This window comes from Antedon mediterranea, chromosome 2 (assembly GCF_964355755.1).
Source record: "Antedon mediterranea chromosome 2, ecAntMedi1.1, whole genome shotgun sequence".
In the NCBI taxonomy this organism is placed as follows: Eukaryota; Metazoa; Echinodermata; class Crinoidea; order Comatulida; family Antedonidae; genus Antedon; species Antedon mediterranea.
This window is the reverse complement of record NC_092671.1, coordinates 36,998,033-37,018,007: the sequence shown is the minus strand read 5'-3', so window position 1 is coordinate 37,018,007 and position 19,975 is coordinate 36,998,033. Positions and strand designations below refer to the sequence as shown.

Sequence of the window (19,975 nt, the reverse complement as noted above, 5' to 3'; positions counted from 1 at the left end):
AACATGGAATGCCCTCTTCAAGATTTTTAGACAAAGTCTTTGGAAATCTAAAAGCAATATTACCTGATCAAGACTGTCTAAATCTGCAGTAAGACCGGTATGGAGTGACACTTCTAACACAGCCATGTTGGATGAGCCTGGGTGCAGCCAGCGTGCACAAGCCTGGATCAATACCATGTCTTGTTCTTCAGAAGAGTTTTGTTGCAACTCCTCCTGGCCATCAGTAGAGCGCCTCCTACGAATGGAATTTGCAGTCTTCTTTGCATCTCTCATTTTAACACTGAGTTTGAAAGCTTGTTTGGTGGATGGATCAGGTATGTTATATTTGACATCGATCTATGTGTAAATGTAATATAATTTTAATATAATAGACTTCAAAGATAATTACATATTGGAAAATGGAAGAAAAAGTGTCGGAATACAGTGGTAGGAAAATAGGATGAATTACAAATTATGGCATAGGCTGTTGCAGCACAACATTTAGGTTTCCTTATGCCAGCCTATTTCAAAATCCTGGATCTGTCAATGTAATGCAAAAAACAAAGATTACAAGCGGCTTTTTATCACATTTTTGTTCTTACCTGTAGCAAGCCACAGCCTTCTCCTTCAGCTTTCACAAACATCACAATTGGAATCTGGGGAATCTGGAAAAATAAAACAAGTGTCAGGGGAAATTTTCGTTCGATTAGCAAGAAGTGATAATTGATATTCAAGTCCAAGTAAGCAGTCTAGTTCTGTATTGTATTTTTTTGTATATCATTTTAAATGTGTAGCATTTTATACATGGGTTAAAGTTGCTAAATTCACATTTATTTTATTTATTTATTTTATTTTATTCAATTTTCAGGCACAAAAATACATGACAAGACAGCGGTGCAGCACCCTGAGAATTGCCATGAGTGCAAAGCACTATCGAGATGGCTCTCCATATACTGCACTTGGACATATAAGTAAACAATAAAAATACAAAGATATAAAAATTTAAAAATTGCGAGGCATCAAATTGAACAATCGTTAAAATTGAATCTAAAAAATTTATAAATATAAATATTATGTACAAATAAAAATGATTGTTTAAAGATAAAAAAAAATAAAAAGTTTAAAGTTGCCTGACATAAGACCGGAGAGCTGTCACAAATGTGTTAAAACTAAATAAAGAATGTTCTCTAATATAATTAGGAATCTCTTGCCATACACGGGGAAAATTAGTGTACAATGAATATTTAAAAGAATTGGTTCTGGCATATTTGTGTTTAAAAATAACTGATTCGGAATAACTTGTATTAAAATCAACAAAATCATGAATATTAAGATCAATTCGACCATACAAACATTTCATAATAAAAAGTATACTGAGAGAACAAACTCTGGTCCATTCAATTCAATTCAATGTATATAAAGTAAATAAACTATATAAAGCTCTGTCTACACTATCACACTTTATGTGACAAAAATGGTAGTGATATGCCCAAATATAGTAGTGATATAACATCATCATGTCCATATATGGGCACATTTTTTTGTCACATACAGTTTGATAGTGTAGATAGAGCTTAACATTGAAACAGTTGGCTATGGTATGTATGTATGGTATGTATAACAAACAAAACAATAATGATATATTATAATTCACTTACCGAAACTCGCTGTAATACTTTGCTGTTATCATTGTTAAGTTCAAAGGTCTGTTCAAAGCTCTGATCTAAGCTACCAGTGGCCAGGGCAATGGTCAAGTTAACACCGCCAACATATGCCAAGGAAGCATATTCGGACAAAGCCTGCAGAGCTATACAAGTATCCTATATGAAGATAAGTAGAAACATTTTAGAATTAGCCCTGATGATGAAATATAATTGAAATAATATGTATTTATACTTGGCAACCTCTTCAGTCAAAGATTGGTCTCCCAGAGGACCCGTTTATGATCAGTGACTGTTATGTACTAATACACCGGGGTAACTCCCTACTCGTCTCAAAAGTGTACTGATCTCTTTAAAATGAGCTAGATGTGTACACTGGACCTACGGTTTATAGTCCTTATCCGAGAAGACTTGTTCTACCACCAGAACAATGGAGCGAGTGAGCCTCGACTAACCTTGCCAATGTTATGGCCACGTAATTACGGTTCCACTGTCTTAACTGCTCGGCCAATCACTTGCTAGTGTTTTACAAAAGCTTTCTGGCTGTTTTTACTATACCATTTTGATTTAGCTTTTTGATCATTTTATTTGTATCTCCATTGAGATCTAACCACTGATACTCCTAATATATATAGATTTTTATACCTGTGTTGATGTAAAGCCCCCAAGTGTGTTCCTCTGCTGTGAAAGCCATTTTACAATTGGTAATGATGATGCAATATCGCCTAATGCCGTGTACGTCAGTAAACCATACGCTGTCATTTCCACTTCTGCTGAGTTGATAGTCTGCTTCAGGTCTTCAAATCCACCAAACCTCGCCACAGTCTCAACTGGATTGCCGTTTAGACGCCAAGATGTGTATCCATCTAAAAAAAAGTGTTTTCATTCATTCATTTTATTTCGGAATCTCTGATCCATAGAAAGTTAAATTATTTATAAAGTTATTTATACATTGTATAAATAACGCTAACACATGAACATTTCCTTTTCCAAATGAAATGATTTAAATATTGCTCTAGTTTGTAGGGATATTTAAAGTTTAGTGAGGACTGAAAAATTGATTTAGCAATACTATATTGACTTTAAAAAAAAAAATCCTTACTTTGTGTAATGGCCATATTTCTTAATATTCTCACAGCTCTGTTTGACTCCTGACTGTCAAGTTTAACCAATGCATAAGCTGTAAGGGCAGCAGTGTATGGGTCATCTATATTCTGTATGTTATCTTCAAGGAATTTCTTTCCATTATCAATCGATGCAAGTTCTTTCACAGACTCAACTCCAGCTTCCAGTAATGCAATCACTACATATGCTGTCAGAGACACTTTTCCTTTAACTCCACCCTGTAATGAATATTCATATTAATTAATTAATATTCAACATTTATTTAAATCTGTATCATCAGTGGTTGTTGGTTCTACTTCTATCAGTGCAGTGCAGAGGTACAGTATCTCTACTAAAATGTTCGCAATGAATCTGTGCAAGTTACAAGAGCAATCAAAATTGATTTAAAGTCATTTCTAAGAGACTTTTAATATCTGTAGCTATGCTATTTTGTAAAAATTATTCTTACTTAAATTAATTTAACAGTATGATCAACCAGGCCACTTACTCAACTGAGGTCACTTACTCAACTTAGGTCACTTACTCAAATTAGGTCACTTACTCCACTAAGGTCACTTACCCCACTTGTCACTTACTCAACTGAGGTCACTTACTCAACTTAGGTCACTTACTCAAATTAGGTCACTTACTCCACTAAGGTCACTTACCCCACTTGTCACTTACTCAACTTAGGTCACTTACTCAACTTTGGTCACTTTACTCACTTTACTCAACTGAATTAAGTCACTTACTCAACTTAGGTCACTTACTCAACTAAGTTCACTTACTCCACGTAGGTTACTTACTTGAATGTCTTTGTTAAGAACTCTTCCAACAGGAGGAAATGACCCATCAGGAAGCTGCTGGCCTATGATCCAGCGTTTGCTGCCATCCAACAACTTTGAGTCAATAAAGATGAACGGTCGTGATTGAGCAAAGGACTTGAGGACGAATGCCGTAAGCCACATACTTCCAGAGGAATCTCGTTGACCAAAGGCACTGAATGACCCATCATTGTGCTTGTAGGTCAGCTGTCTTTGATAGCCTAACAAATTAAATTGACACCAATGAACAATCAATAGTTTAAAACAAAATTACAGTACATTTGAATGATCATAAATTATTTTTTGCATCTAAATTCAATTGACACCTCAGATGATGATAAAATGTCTAAAAATACAAACATTAAGTACTTATAAATTGATTAGATCATACAAAACACATTAATAACAAAAATTAGTTTTAAAGCCTTGTCTACATTACCAAACAAAAAAATGGACAAATATGGACATGATGATATCATATCACTACAATATTTAAGAATATCACTACCCTATTTGGGCACATCACATCACTCTTTTTGGCAAACTAGTTTGATATTGTAGACAGAGCTTAAAGAAAATAAAATGATTGTTATCACTCACCTTGTACAAGAAACGTGACCAATTCTTTCTGTGTTCCTTCATGGAGCTGATGCGTACGTTCCAAGTAACCCATCACATACACATTCGGTGCAAAATGAATCATGTTCTGTTCGCCACATCCAAACGGTAATCTGATTAGGTTGTGTAAGTTTGTCAGTGTGGGACCCATGACGTCTCCCACCATGGACGCCACTGCATACTCTGATCCAGGAATGTAGTTTAACGGTAAACCCAAGTTGAACACTTCCAAGAAACGATTCTGAGAATCTAAAGTACAAGTTCATTCATTAAAAAAATGTGTTATTTATTACGTTGGTGTATTTTATTGTTTTGTTTATTGTTTTGAGACGAACGAATAAAATGAAATAAAAAAAGGATCTCAACTAACATTCTCTATGCATATTAAGCTCTGTCTACACAAACTAGTTTGACAAAAAAACTGTGATGTGCCCAAATATGGTAGTGATATGCCCAAATAGTGATATGACATCATCATGTCTGTATATATGCACATCACATTTTGTTTGTCACAAAGTTTGATAGTGAAGACAGAGTTATACTACAAATAAACATTACAATGTCTACTTACCCTCTTTTCTCCAAATTCTAAACTCCCCCATTGATCCCCATCCTGTTGAAAATCCTAAATAATCTACATTGATTTCAGATTCCAACTGCCAACTCATGATAGTAGAGGTATTACTTGGGATTTCACCATGGCCAACCTAAAAATTAAACAATTAAAGTATTTAATAAAAAATGTGGACATTACTCTATATTGTCATCATTAAATAGTTCATATTCTACCAAATCAATAAAGGCTCAAATGTTACTATAGTTAGATATATTATCCCCCTAAACATTTTTGTTTTCACATTTTTTGTTGAATATGCCACTTTAATGTCACATAATAGTTATTCACTTTGACCAAAAACTTGATTGAAAAAAAAAATTAGTTACCTGAAAAAAATGTAATTTAAAGCAAAAAATACTTTTTGGTTTTTGGTTAAAATTAACTGTTTCTTTTGACTTTTTATAAGTGAAATAATAATTTTTTTTTTGGTTTTTTTTTTGAAAGAAGTGAATAATTTCATTAAAAATGTCCTATATAAAGTCTGAATTTATTAATCTTCATTTTTCATGTATTTGGGGGACAAAATATCTTTAACAATAACAAGTATCTTACCACAATGAGACCATTCTCAAAGGTGATCCAGAACGCTCTAAATTCATCCCAGGATACAATTCCAGGAGTTGAAACTGTTACTAGATGTTCTCCTAATAAATACAAAAAAACGTTTGTTGTATGATTGTGTTGTGATTGTCTAGGTAACGGTAAAACATTTTTAGGCTTCGCATTTTTTTATATGTCCTTCATCTTAATTTGTAAGGTTTTATGATGGAAAATTAAGGTTGATTTGAAATTTTTTTTTTTAGCAAAATTCTTTATTTCCTTAATATGATAGTAACATCAATTTATTTATCTTGTCGCACTTTCACTTTCACACATACAGGATCTCATTGGAAATAAGCTAATAAGCTACTATGTTGAAATAACAGATATCTAAATTCATTCACATCCCTTTTTCCATCCATGCTTTCAATGACAAATACTGTTGAACCACCTTGTAGTTTATTTTGTATAGTGTGTCTTTCTTACAACTCTTCACTTGTTTATCTTTACTTTTACTTATATATTTTGTAAGTCATTGTATTTCTATGTGTGCGCTTGTGCCTGTCAAGAATTTCCGCAAGGACCAAATAAATCTGAATCTGAATAAGCTTTTTGGGCTATCCTGGAAAATCTTTTATAAATGTTTTTTTTGTAATGTCAGTAATTTATATGTATTTTTTATGATGATTTTCCAAATAAATTGAAATCAAATCATACACTAAGAATACTTGATTGTAAAGAGGTGTTGAACTTGAGTGACAATAATCCAACAATGATTACCTTGTTTAGAGGCTGTGATCCACGACTTTGTATTCTGCCATCCTCCAAGAACAATCTCATAAAGATCCATGCCAGTTGGGTCGACAGCTAATGCGATGTGTGCGTCGTTCTCTGCTTTGCATGCAAATGAAAACACTTGCAGATTGGAGGGCTTTTTCACATACTTGTAATCATATGTGTTAGGAGTTGAAATTGTGATGCGCTCTGAAATAAATAATACATTTTAAAATAATACATTTAATCATTTAAGATTTAAAAATTTTTTTTGTTTAAATACCTTATAGCCCTTTTGGGCGAGTAGACGTTACAAAGAGGTTTATTTCAGAGATTTGCTCAAAATCTTAATGCTTGGAATATTTATGATACTAAAATTTTTAAATAATAAACAGCTTTAGTAATAGTTTATCATTTTTAGATCTAAAATTGTAAAGAAATTTTTCTCAGCCTGTTAATGGAGGTTTTTTTTATCTATGTTGGTTGTGAATTGAAAAACATTTAAAAAAATAAATTTGAACAATTAACTAACTAATAATGGTTATGACATGTCTTTATTCAAAAGCTATATGAGAAAATAATATCTAAATTGCTGTATACAAAAAAAATGTATTTCTCTATAGTATAAATAATGAAGAAATGATTCAAAAGATATCAATAAGTGACTTTACCGTTAGGACAGAAGAATACACTGTGTGTATAATAGCGAAGTATTCCTTCTGCCTGTCAATATAAAAACATGAAATAAATATTACATAAAGTAAAATAAATACGTCACACATTTTGCTAGAACTTTTTTTAAAGAGTATCTAAATCTATATAATCTAATCTAACAACAGGACACTGAGCTCGCCTTGTCAAGATAGGAACTTGTAACAGTCCTTTTATCTTATGTCTGGCTGCAACAAATACCAACAGTACTGTTAGTACTATTCATATTCTCTGTGGAACGTGGTTTCTGTTGACTAATCGTGTCGCAGCCACAGATAAACCCTTTGATCTCCGGAGCTCAGCATCCGGTTTTTAGATTGCCTTGGTATAAGGAACATCAAAAAATGCAATGTTAAGAAGGTTCTACCTCTACTTCTATCTGCTTTGACAGTCTGTCAATGGCTAGAGGTGTTTCAGTTGCAGAAGTATCACCACAGCATAACATTGACCTTGTTGCCACAACTTTAGCTGCAAGAAATGTCATCAAATGTTAAATTGTTATCAAATCTATGTAGTGGGAAGGGGGGGGGGGGGGGGGAGGAGTATCAACATTGCTATTTATTTCTGTACAATTGTTGACATTTGTAAAAAAAAAAACACAATAACATGCATACCCTGTATTTTTCCTGTCCCTAGCTGGTCAAAGGTCAACAAATGTTCAACCGTTTTCAGTTCATTTGGTTCCATACAATATTTTAAAATTTCATGACGTTTTCCAGGATGGTCCACGAAATGAATACCATCTGACAGGTGCAAAGTCACTGATGCCTAAAAAGGTTTTTTTTTTGTTGGAAGAGAAATTTATTAAACTTTATGTGAAAAAAAATGTGATGTGCCCAAATATAGACATGATGATGTCATATCACTACAATATTTAGAAACATAACTACAGTACCATATTTGGGTACATAACACGTTTTTTTGTCAAACTAGTTTGATAGTGTAGACAGAGCTTTATAATACAGTACAGACAAAACCGTCATATACACAACAATCTCTCTCATATTTTCAATATCTTCAAATTTGACACCTAGATTTATAAACATAATATTATACAATAAATGTATACAATATTTTTATATTGGATTTTTGCCAACTAAACTTTATTCCCCTAACGACCTTTAATATTTTAACTCCAAACAACTTAGTTTAAAACCACAATTTTCCTAAAATTCTCCCTAAAAGAACTTATTTAACAGCCGGTCATTAAATTATGAATCAAATTAGTAAAAAAAAAAATTTCTCAACTTAACTGGAAATCCTAAATAAAACAAGATTATATATCAAATTGGAGATTTAAAAATGTCTGTAAATGCCAAGAATGTAAAAGAAAACAGAATTTCTTTATTTTTATAACTATAGTTCAAAAAATATACTTAAATATAAATATGGAACAATTGTCTCTCCTGATGACATTACAACAGAGAGGTATAAAAATAATTATTTATTCCTCCCTGATTACAGTATTATGAAATTTCTTTTACAGCTTTGATGTCCCTTCCAAAATTCCAACCCAACCGCCCATATAGTAGATAATATTAATATTTATTCGGTCACCAATGAAAAATGACCAGGAGTGTGAATAGGCTATAGCCCAAACAGATTCTGCACTCACTCCATACAATACAAACAGTTAAAATAAATCTTTATACAAGAAAATTAAACAATTTAATATTAAGCATAATACAATGCTACCTACCTGTACACACGTATCCAAGTAGTTATACACTGTGATAGGTATTTTCACCTTTTCTCCTCTTATCACCGAGTAAGGCAGAGCAAATTCAACAAAGAACGGTTTATACGTCTTAATAGTTGACTGTCTTGCTATGCCCAGACCTGTATGCTTCGACATTGACACTACATCTGTCACCCATGTTGTGATTGTGTCTGGAATGTGGACACTAAATGTTTCTTGTTTCCTTGTTGAACTAAAGTTTTAAAAAGGATGAAAGTTCCAAGCATGCAAACATGTTATCAAGAGAAAAAAATACAAAATTCTCCCAACTTTCTTTCTCCATGAAGCATACAATGGATAGTACTTCGATTAAGCTCTGTCTACACTATCAAACTAGTTTGACAAAAAAAGTGTGATAATCTGCCCAAGTATGGTAGGAATATGCCCAAATATGGTAGGGATATGCCCAAATATGGTAGTGGGCACATCACAAAGTTTTTTGTCACATAAAGTTTGATAGTGTAGGCAGAGCTTAAGACTTTAAAAACATTCTAAAAACATTTTTTTTAAATTTTACCCCTTTTTATCCATCAATTTATCCATGATGGTATTTAAAATAAAAAAATAGCTTCCACAAAAATTATTATTAGTATTAATTGTAAGTTTACCTCATGTTAAAACAATGCCAAATCCAAGTGTCTGGGAAGTATGATCTTTTTTGTGTTTCCCGCTTTGGAAGTCGAGACTCCTCTTTCTTTTTGTTTAGTGTTGTGACCACTTCAACTCTTTCTAATTTACACAAAAAAAAGGACAAAAATATATACTATTACAAAAATACTCTGTTGTTATTGTTTTTGTTTTGTAACACTGTTAAAAACCATAATTTTGTTTTAGGTTCCTGGGGTTCCAAAATGATTTTTACAAAGAGGTGACGTTTTGGGCCTTTTGACTGTATATTATAATATTAATGATCTTTTAAGATATATTGTTCCTAATAATAAAAAAAAAAAATGTTTTAAATGTTTTTGTTGAATGCCATTTTAATTTCAAATAACCAAATTTACTTTGACCAAAAACTGGATTGAACAAAAAAATAAATTATTTACCTGGAAAAAATGTACTCTAAAGCAAGAAATACTTAAATTCTGTCAAACAATGGTTACAATTTCTTTTGTCTTTTTATAAGTGAAATCCCTATTTACATAATACACCTTTAAGGTTCACCCCTCCCCTTCACAGTTTCACCTGTATATTATTATAATTATTACCATCTATAGCACCATTTTGATGAAACCTCAGCAACACAACATCTGTCATTACCTTCAGACCAGCTTCCTGAATGTCAAAACATAAAGGAAAACAAACATTAAACTTTAAAACAACAAGCAACATTAATTATACAACAACAATGATTCACAATGTATGAAATTCAATTCAATTCAACTAAACATTTATTCTTTAAATTTTCAAATACAGAAAAATTAAGATGAAAATTGACAATTAACACAAATTGAAACTTGGATGCAATTGGAGATATAATCCAGAGATATTATACAGTAGCCAGGCTTAGTTTTAAGGTCGTCGGGAGAACATTAAACATGTTTTATTTGCTCCCGACGCGCCTTGTCGTACGACGCTGTCTGAGTTGGCCTTTAACTAATAAGTGTGACATCGGTCTAATCTGGTAACCAAATAAAGTGTGACCCACTCACAGTGAATGCAAGTCCTGCGTCTCTTCCTCCAATATAATTCCATAAAGATCTCTTTTTTCTTTTACCCTCACTAAACCAAACATTCTCATATGAATATTCATCATGAGATGAATAACTTTCCATCTCATTAAAAACCTGAAAAAAAAAAAAGATGTACATAATTAGCAACAGACACATATTATTACAGTAATATAAATTGGTAAAGAAAAAAAAATCTGAGTGAAATAATTTTGAAAAAAAAAAGATAATCGCTACGTACAATTTATTATATGAATCATAATTGTTTTGAGACTTCTGTATGCTATTACTACAATACAATTACAATGCATTTTTATCACAAAGCGAAAAGTACAGCTATGAAATATGGTTAGCCTGTAACTAATTATATGTACAGTAACCTTTCTGCTTCTGTTTTGAACCTCATCTGGTATCTGTTAATCCTTTTATGGTCTATTTATTGTTCTTTTTACAGTATCTTAATCAATGTAACTACAGTAGTAGATTGTACTGGGCCTCCTATCACAAGCCCCTTTTGACATGCGCAGAACCTAATATTCGACTCTGCGCATGTTTATTATGCTATAGTAACTATTTATATCATAAAATAAAAGGGTCGAAAAAATGGCGATTTTTCGAAAATTTCCCTGTACTATATAGTACAGGGATTTGGGGTTTCCTGGAGGTCCCCCTATCTTTAAAAATATTTTTCACTCCTTGTTTGTTTTGTGTTTTGTTTTTGTTTATGAGATGAATAAAGAGACATTGTGTTATTTGATTTGTTGTTATTTATGGGTAATAAATAAATGAAAGAATGATATTGCAATATTACTTTATATTTAAATTAGAAAAACACCTTTTATGAATTAAAAGTTCAACAACCAATAGTTCATACAATGGGGAAAGTTAGTCAAATGCTATTTTTACAGCTCGTCAATCTGGTATTATACAATATGCTGTGTCACTTATTATGTGATAAGCTGATACCTTCTGTCAAACCAATTAACCCATTTATGATTCCTAGAAACTTAGCAGTGAACAAAGTTTGGTAAAAACATGTTTTTGAAATTAAAATGTTCAATTTATAAATTCAGTAACTAAAAAGTCCTTTTCTTTTAAAGATGTATTGTCAACCAAAAACACGAACAAGGAAGATTATTAAAATCAGACTTTGATTATGCCATTTTTGTAGTTTTAACAGAATTAATTAGAAAAAAAACAAAAACAAAATAAATTGTATAAATTGAACCAATTTTTTTGCTCTAAATTACAGTTTTTTCAGGTAAATAATTTTTTTTTCGATCCAATTTTTGGTCAAACTATTATGTGACATTAAAATGGCATATTCAACAAAAACATTTAAAAAAATTATTTTTTTATCTTTAAGACATTAAAATCTATCAATCTATATTATAAAAAATTTTAAATTATAAAATTATATTTAAACTTTAAATATGTTCCATATTGTATGAAATATATAATAGTAGTTTACAAACGACCACTATGGCAATTGCAAATTTCCTTCAAAAAATAAACATTTTCATTCATGTAACTTTATCAATGTGCATCAGGAAGTATGGGTAAATTGGATTAGTGCGGCCATGGTGAAGCTAAATAGAACCATTTCTATTAGAAGCATGACTTGACATTTACATGCACGACAACTCACTAGCAATGACATTAGAGAGCTTTTGTTTCGGGAGAGTAAAGAACAAATGTAAAACGACCTATGGAACATAAATCATCGCAAATCGAAAGTTTTAAGCATGCATTTATAATAGGAATAGAAATTGAGATAGTGATAAAGCATGGTACGCACTAGAGACTCAGAGCATAACGCAAGTGATTTGACCAATCACAAGCGATGGACTATTCAAGCAATCGCTTGTGATTGATCAACTTTCTTGCATTGCGTCTACGTCCTTGCGTTGCGTCTCTAGTGCGAACCAAGCTTAAGAACTCATCATACTATGCCTATCTTTGTACATATACCTGCGTCTCTAGTGCGAACCAAGCTTAAGAACTCATTATACTATGCCTATCTTTGTACATATACCTGCGTCTCTAGTGGGAACCAAGCTTAAGAACTCATTATACTATGCCTATCTTTGTACATATACCTGCGTCTCAAGTGGGAACCAAGCTTAAGAACTCATTATACTATGCCTATCTTTGTAAATATACCTGCGTCTCTAGTGGGAACCAAGCTTAAGAACTCATTATACTATGCCTATCTTTGTACATATACCTGCGTCTCTAGTGGGAACCAAGCTTAAGAACTCATTATACTATGCCTATCTTTGTACATATACCTGCGTCTCAAGTGGGAACCAAGCTTAAGAACTCATTATACTATGCCTATCTTTGTAAATATACCTGCGTCTCTAGTGGGAACCAAGCTTTAAGAACTCATTATACTATGCCTATCTTTGTAATACCTGCGTCTCAAGTGGGAACCAAGCTTAAGAACTCATTATACTATGCCTATCTTTGTACATATACCTGCGTCTCAAGTGGGAACCAAGCTTAAGAACTCATTATACTATGCCTATCTTTGTAAATATACCTGCGTCTCTAGTGGGAACCAAGCTTTAAGAATTCATTATACTATGCCTATCTTTGTAATACCTGCGTCTCTAGTGCGAACCAAGCTTAAGAACTCATTATACTATGCCTATCTTTGTACACATACCTGCGTCTCTAGTGGGAACCAAGCTTAAGAACTCATCATACTATGCCTATCTTTGTACACATACCTGCGTCTCTAGTGCGAACCAAGCTTAAGAACTCATTATACTATGCCTATCTTTGTACATATATACCTTGTCAATGGTTAGATGGTAATTTGGCTTCATTAAATGTACACTTCTGTCCACTGACAAAATACACACACATGATCCAGGTGTGGAGTTGATGGTAATGTCAACTTTCCTACCAGGATAAGTCTCATTTACTGATGATGTCACAGTTACCTAGGGAAACAAATATAAGACTTTCATAAAACTTTATAATTCAGATAAGAAAGTCATATTTTTTACATAAGAAAAGCTACATAGTTTTTTATGAAGATTATTTTTTGAATTAAGTTAATTCATTCTTTAGAATTTATTTTTAAGAAAAAAAAATGTACTTTATTCTGCAGATTGTGTGCAACTGGAATGGTCACTGTGTCGGTCACACCCTCTCGGTCCTGCTTGACCATATAACCAACGACCTGGAATCCAGGAGCCATAGCGTGGGTCACTTCAACATCAAAAGTTACGTGGCATCCAACATTTAACATTGTTGTGTTCAAAGTATCTGTAACAAAAATGTATGTACATATATCCTACTTATTATTTTAAGAAAAATAATGAAACATTCATAAAACACATTAAAAAAATAGGATAGCATAGTATACCGAGTACTACAATAATACATTGTTATAGGTATATAATAACGTTAATTAAAAATTGATGTGCTCATATATGGACATGATGATGTCATATAACCATATCTGGGCATATCACTACCATATTTGGGCACATCACACTTTTTTGTCAAACTAGTTTGATAGTGTAGACAGAGATTAACAAATAAATCTTGCACTTCAATGGGAGTTGTGAAGTTACTGACCTTGTGAGGTGAATTCTTCCGACCGTTGCTCAGTAATCATGCGACTGTTGGAGGTAACTATGCGCCCTCTTGAAATGATATCGTAATTTAAAGTAAAGTTACATGGCATCGTTGACATGAGTCCAATTCTTGCCATGCTGCCAACCTAATGGAAATAAAACAATTCATTCTACAAGTCTTTAAATTGGATACTGGTTTGATGGTACACAAAGATACAGATATTAAAGGTCATAATATTTACATCTCATGTGCAGTATCTCATGTACAGTATCACACGTGCAGTATCACATGTGCAGTACCTCACGTGCAGTATCTCACGTGCCGCATCTCATGTACGGTATCTCATGTGCAGTATCTCATATGTAGTATCTTATGTGAAGTATCTCATGTGCAGTATCTCATGTGCATTATCTCATATACAGTATCTCATACAGCTCTGTCTACACTTTCAAACTTTATGTGACAAAAAAAATGTGATGTGCCCATATATGGACATGATGATCTTTGTGTACATCACCCTTTTTTTGTCAAACTAGTTTGATAGTGTATAGAAAGTAGTAGTAGTAGTAGTGTGTAGACAGAAAACTAGAGAAGTGCAGAATTGAGGCAAGATTATTGAACTACAGTATAGCTGATCACCACCAAGCTACAGGGCAAAAATGCATTTCTTACCTCAACCTCCCCTTCATTGAGATTGCTTAGCAGAAGATGGCTCTTTGATGGCGAGAACCAACTGTAAATTGTTAGGTATTCTGAAGAGTAAGTGAATTCTTTTACTGGTTTACCATCAATGGCCGTCACTAAAGCCTGTAATTATAAATTATATAGTAAATAATAATAATTAATAATAATAAACTTTTATAAAGCGCTATTTACTGATGTCTCATAGCGCTAAAAGAACAACAAGAATTATTGAAAAGGTGACATTTAGAAGTGACCTGCATCTACATCTATGGATGTGAAAAATGCATTTTTAGAACAATAATAACTGGGGCCCCGCACTTGAAGCAAAGGCTTGCCTTATGAGGGCCCCGACAATGTGTAATACATAAAAAGAAATATAAAAACAATAAACAATAAAATAAATAAAATATTGAGCAAAATTATTTATATGCTTATAATATCACTATTTTGAAAGCTTACTCACCTCAAGCCAAAGCATTTGTGTTGAAATCTCAATTACTGGGATTTGAAACGAGACAGCGCCATTCCTTGAAACAAATTCCTCATTAAAAGCTGCCTCCTCCTGGACTGCTGCTGTCTTGACTCTGATAGTGACGCCATCTGCTGGTGATCCATCTGGGTAGGTAACTAAAATCTGTATAAGTAAGCATAGTAAAAATTCTATGTTATTTCAATTGAATCAACCTTATTGAATGGAATGTTGAATAAACATGTACAGTATATTTAGTAATGGTTCAAGTAACCAACTTCATAGAGACATCTGGTAGCCATTGACATCGAGTTGGCATTTGGATTAAAATAGGGTTTACAAATTTGTTATGATAAAGGTACAGTGTCTATAAGATAGGTCTGAATTCGGTTATGGTTCAAGAAATAAATTTTACTTCAGAGAGCATATTAAAATTATTCCCCATTAAACAACTTACATATTGTTAGAATTCTTGAATAAACACTTTATGTTAAATTATAAATACTTAAAATCATCCTTTATTTCAAATAAAAACATAAGAATGTAACAAACATCCCAGGTGACAGCTTGGAGGAGCAAGAATATGCAGGACAAAACAAGACAACACATATAAAACACTTGAAATAAGAAGAAGGTAAAAGTAGTAGAAAACACATCCAAAAGGCATGTAATGTAATGCGACATTTATATAGCCCTATTTCAATAAGATCAGAGCGCTGTGGACTTAGATGTTACACCTTTTCAAAAACATTCTTCTCCCCTAAGGGTCACATCGTGTCATCGGCAGCCAACTACGGCGCCATTACGTCTGTCCACGACAGTGTGTGTGTGAACTAGTACACCGGGGTAACCCCTTACTCGTCTCTAAATATGTACTAGGTTCTTTAAAGTGCACATGAGCTACATGTGTACACCGGACCTACGGTTTATAGTCCTTATCAGAAAAGACTTGTTTTACCACCAGAACCATGGAGCGAGTGAGCATCCAACCCTTGCCAATGTGATGGCTATTTAATTACTGTTCCACTGTCATAAAATTTGGTTTGTTATAAAAGCATTACAAAGCTAGTTTTCATATTCTTTATGGCATAATAAAAGTGCTCCAGACTAATTAACCGAAACAAAATTAATTTAGCTATAAAGTTGAACTATTCAAAATCACAGGAAGTATTATAATTGATATCATAACAACAAATTAAAAACATTTGTTTTTTATTCGTAAATTTAACAATCTTGCAGACACAAAATTTAGACATCTGCTTCTTGTATATGAAAGGTGGGGCGTTCTTTATCTCAGCATCAAGAGTAATTACCAACAAATTATTAGGCCTAATGACTTTAAAACACCCAGCTGGGGAGGTTATTCAGACAGCACTAGCGTCCAATCAACAAGCTTCCTATTACCAGACAATACTTCCTGCATCATGTCAAAGCTGCTCACTTTTTCCATCAGTTGTGCAAATATTTTCCTCAAAACAATGATCATTTCTTTTCTTAATGACAGCGGCTTCCTAAATATAATCATTATAATTCCCGCCATACTTTGTTTTTCACTGTATCATCTTTACCTCCCACAACATGTTGAATCTGTTATTTATCCCCTTTTTGTCACGAAAAATTTACAATAATAACATAGCTTGCTGGAAACTGGTGTAAATCATAGAGATTCTCTATGGTGTTATCTAATGATAAAAATTGCTGTTTTAGTGTTGTTTAGTGTTCTTACATTAGTGTTGTTTAGTGTTTTAGTGTTCTTACGTTTTAGTGTTGTTTAGTGTTCTTTGTGTTCATACCTTTCCTTTATATGGTAACCCTGGCTTAAAATGTTGCTTTGTGCCCTGGGAAAACTTAATATGTATCAACTGTTGTTTGTAGATTGGACACGATTCATCAATCACAGAAAAAGTGTTCCCATCGGATGCAACCACTTTGGCTTCTATGTGAAGGACACCTCGAAAGTAGTCACCATAAAGACCGTCAACATACTTTTCTGGACAAACACGTACAGTTGCAGAACCATCAATCTGTAAAATTGTTTATTTTCTTAAAGTTTTATTGTAGAATATATTATTACCAATACTAGTTTCAGTAGTGATTTTTAAATTAGTTTATAGTATAAATAATCCTTATTTTTATTCAAAGTTTTGCTTTTGTTTCTGTCTTAAATTTTTAAAATTATTTTTTGACGGAAATGCATTATTGAAATTAAAAACTTGGCACACTAACGTTCACAGTATTTTCTTGTGGGTGTCCCCTACGGTCTTCAAAGTAGCCAACACCATGGACGTTACTGGTCACCATCAACTTGCCCTGAACTGGTTGCCCATATACATAGCTGCAACAGGAAATGGTAAATAAATAAATCTCTGTCTACACTATCAAACTAGTTTGACAAAAAAAGTTTGATGTGCCAACCTATGGTATGATATTCCCAAATATGGTAGTGATATGACATCATCGTGTCCATACAGTATATGTGCACATCACATTTTTTTTGTCACATAAAGTTTGATAGTGTAGACAGAGCTTTAGATTATAGACAGTGTTGCAACTTACTAATTCCTGTCTACCTTTCTTTTTAAAATGCCAATTCTCATGTAAATGCAAACAGTATAAATTAGTCATTAAGATCACAATTATTTTACCTTATTTATGATTGTTTTAAAGAAAAAGGTACACTGTACACATTTTGGCATAGTTTATGCAAATGACAGAAGGGACCAGTTTGGTATGCAATTGAATGTGGCAATTTGGGCTTTCCTAAATACTGCCAATATCAATGTATTTTTTTTATTTCAGAAATAAACGCTAATTATCTCTAAAATTTCAAATAATTTGCATTCATTTAATTCTTGAACTTATTTTAAAATTAAAAAAAATTGTCTACATCCCCATTTTCTTCAAAACAGGAAAACATTTATATAATTGACATCCCGAATACATCCTGTACAAATGTTTGACACGAGCAGGCTAGTGATCTTTAAGGATACGCCGTGTTGATGAATTATTTTGGTTTCAAAGTGAGCCAAAAAGGAAGGAATTAATTCAAGTAATTACTTTTCTGACACTGATAACTTCCATTTTAAATCCTCTCTTTCACAAAATAATATTTTTGTAGTTGAAAAACGGGCTAAATGCAGCTTTGATAACAGTTGATTTACCAAAATATAGTATTTTTTTGATGAAGTTCCTTTTTTTCTAAGCCAAAAAAGTACCACTACAGTTTCCAACTTTCATCGTCGGTCATTGTCAGGTGAAAATATAGTATCTTAGCAACATATAAATAACAATTACCAATGACCAGGGGGGGGGGGGATCCAAGGGGAGCCCTAGTCAGCCCGAGCCCTCCCTAAACTTCGCAAATTGTAATGCAAAAGATAGGACATCAAATTAAGTTCAACCTTTCATTTTAGGGCCTGATATAAAACTTATTTTAGGCGTGAGATTATATGCGAACATGGGACTATATTCAGCCACATAATTTTAATTGACTTACCTTGCACTTATAACAATTGGATAACAATCTTCAAATCCAACAATATACTTTGGAGGTTCCACGTCAATGTGAAATCGAGGCAGTACTAAAGAAATTGTAAAAGTAATCATTATTCATTTTATAATTATTTTTTTTTATATAATTTCTCACCAATATAGAATATTCTCTGAAAGATTTACATTAAGTTATATCTCTCTTTGCTTTGTTTAGTTTAGTATCTCAATTGACATTCAGACAATGTTGGCATAACATTAGTGGACATGTCAAATTATAATTACATTTCGAAAACATGGCGGAAACAAACAAACATTTTTATTCATTATTATGATGTTGAGTTTAATATAAATAATATTAATAGAGAATTATCAACTCAAACTAATAATTAAGCTCTGTCTAAACTATCAACTTTATGTGAACAAAAAAATGGGATATGCCCATATATGGAAATGATGATGCCATATCAGTACCATATTTGGGCATATCACTACCATATTTGGACACATCACACTAGTTTGATAGTGTGGACAGAGCTTTAGAACAGCATTACAGACATCACGTTTCTGGCCTACTTAACTACAACAGCTGATAAAATGTGACCCTATGGAGTGAAGGAAGTACGTATGAATAACTAGGGAAGATTGAACAATTGTTGATATGACCTAAATATATTGACACAACCAAATGGAAGGCTTTTACACTATTTTTTTGAATTTTTCATTTATAAAGTAAAAGTGTGTGCAGTGACAAATCCATAATTGGTTGTATCCTCTGCATCTGATTTTCAGAATACATCATAAAATGTATGAAAAAATTGTGTACTTTCGGAATATATTTTTTTAATCAAAAATTAGACAAAAAGTTAAAGATGTATTGTCCCCCAAAAACGTTTAAAAAAATGAAGATGAATAAAATCAGACTTTTAATACGCCATTTTGCAGTTTTAATAAAGTTATTCACTTCTGCTAAAAAAAAATTATTTCACTTATTTATTAAAAGACAAAAGAAACGTTTAATTTTAATTTAATTTTTTGCTTTCAATTACATTTTTTTTTCGATCCAGTTTTTGGTCAAAGTGAATAACTATTATGTGATTAAAAATTAAATTTAAATAGCAGAATCCACAAAAAAAATTTTAAAAAATTTTGTTTTCAGGGGGACAATATATCTTTAAAATAGTATTTAAATTTACCATATTCTTTGACTTCAAAGCTGACGTTGTACACTTGGCCTTGTTCTTCAGCATAAATAAACCATTCTCCGAAAATAGGTTGATCCGACAAGGGAAAGGTTAAGTTAAAGATTCCTGTAACAAAAAAAACAAAGATATTTGAAAAGAAAACATTGATAAACCTGAGTCAATGAAACACTGTAGATAAGAGTTTAAAAGGAAGTCGTGATGTTGTCAGCCATTTTTAATAGTCAGATATGAAACACTAACGATATTATTTCAGTTATGCTCTACTTAATTCTGTATTGTAAATTTTGATTCTACTAAAT

General features: G+C 32.4%; 1 protein-coding gene and 1 long non-coding RNA gene across 2 annotated transcripts in view; one reads left to right on the top strand and one right to left on the bottom strand.

The window, feature by feature from the left end:
* Positions 1-19,975, bottom strand: part of LOC140040957 (C3 and PZP-like alpha-2-macroglobulin domain-containing protein 8) — a 37,142-nt gene that overhangs the window by 6,762 nt on the left and 10,405 nt on the right. Inside the window, exons 7-32 of the mRNA XM_072087262.1 lie at positions 19,668-19,781; positions 18,479-18,563; positions 17,209-17,317; positions 16,776-17,006; positions 14,977-15,147; positions 14,502-14,636; positions 13,830-13,974; positions 13,345-13,514; positions 13,037-13,186; positions 10,218-10,352; positions 9,774-9,840; positions 9,174-9,294; positions 8,527-8,758; positions 7,442-7,595; positions 7,195-7,295; positions 6,788-6,839; positions 6,123-6,326; positions 5,355-5,446; positions 4,758-4,893; positions 4,169-4,435; positions 3,551-3,789; positions 2,743-2,983; positions 2,286-2,506; positions 1,638-1,799; positions 582-644; positions 64-336 (exon numbers count right to left, since the gene is read on the bottom strand). Of these exons, the coding sequence (XP_071943363.1) occupies positions 64-336; positions 582-644; positions 1,638-1,799; positions 2,286-2,506; positions 2,743-2,983; positions 3,551-3,789; positions 4,169-4,435; positions 4,758-4,893; positions 5,355-5,446; positions 6,123-6,326; positions 6,788-6,839; positions 7,195-7,295; positions 7,442-7,595; positions 8,527-8,758; positions 9,174-9,294; positions 9,774-9,840; positions 10,218-10,352; positions 13,037-13,186; positions 13,345-13,514; positions 13,830-13,974; positions 14,502-14,636; positions 14,977-15,147; positions 16,776-17,006; positions 17,209-17,317; positions 18,479-18,563; positions 19,668-19,781 (4,070 nt within the window). The remainder of the gene's footprint in view (positions 1-63; positions 337-581; positions 645-1,637; positions 1,800-2,285; positions 2,507-2,742; positions 2,984-3,550; positions 3,790-4,168; positions 4,436-4,757; positions 4,894-5,354; positions 5,447-6,122; positions 6,327-6,787; positions 6,840-7,194; positions 7,296-7,441; positions 7,596-8,526; positions 8,759-9,173; positions 9,295-9,773; positions 9,841-10,217; positions 10,353-13,036; positions 13,187-13,344; positions 13,515-13,829; positions 13,975-14,501; positions 14,637-14,976; positions 15,148-16,775; positions 17,007-17,208; positions 17,318-18,478; positions 18,564-19,667; positions 19,782-19,975) is intronic.
* LOC140040960 (uncharacterized) lies at positions 247-893 on the top strand. Its single transcript, XR_011842791.1, has 3 exons — positions 247-314; positions 588-719; positions 848-893. It is a non-coding gene; the product is annotated as an uncharacterized lncRNA (long non-coding RNA).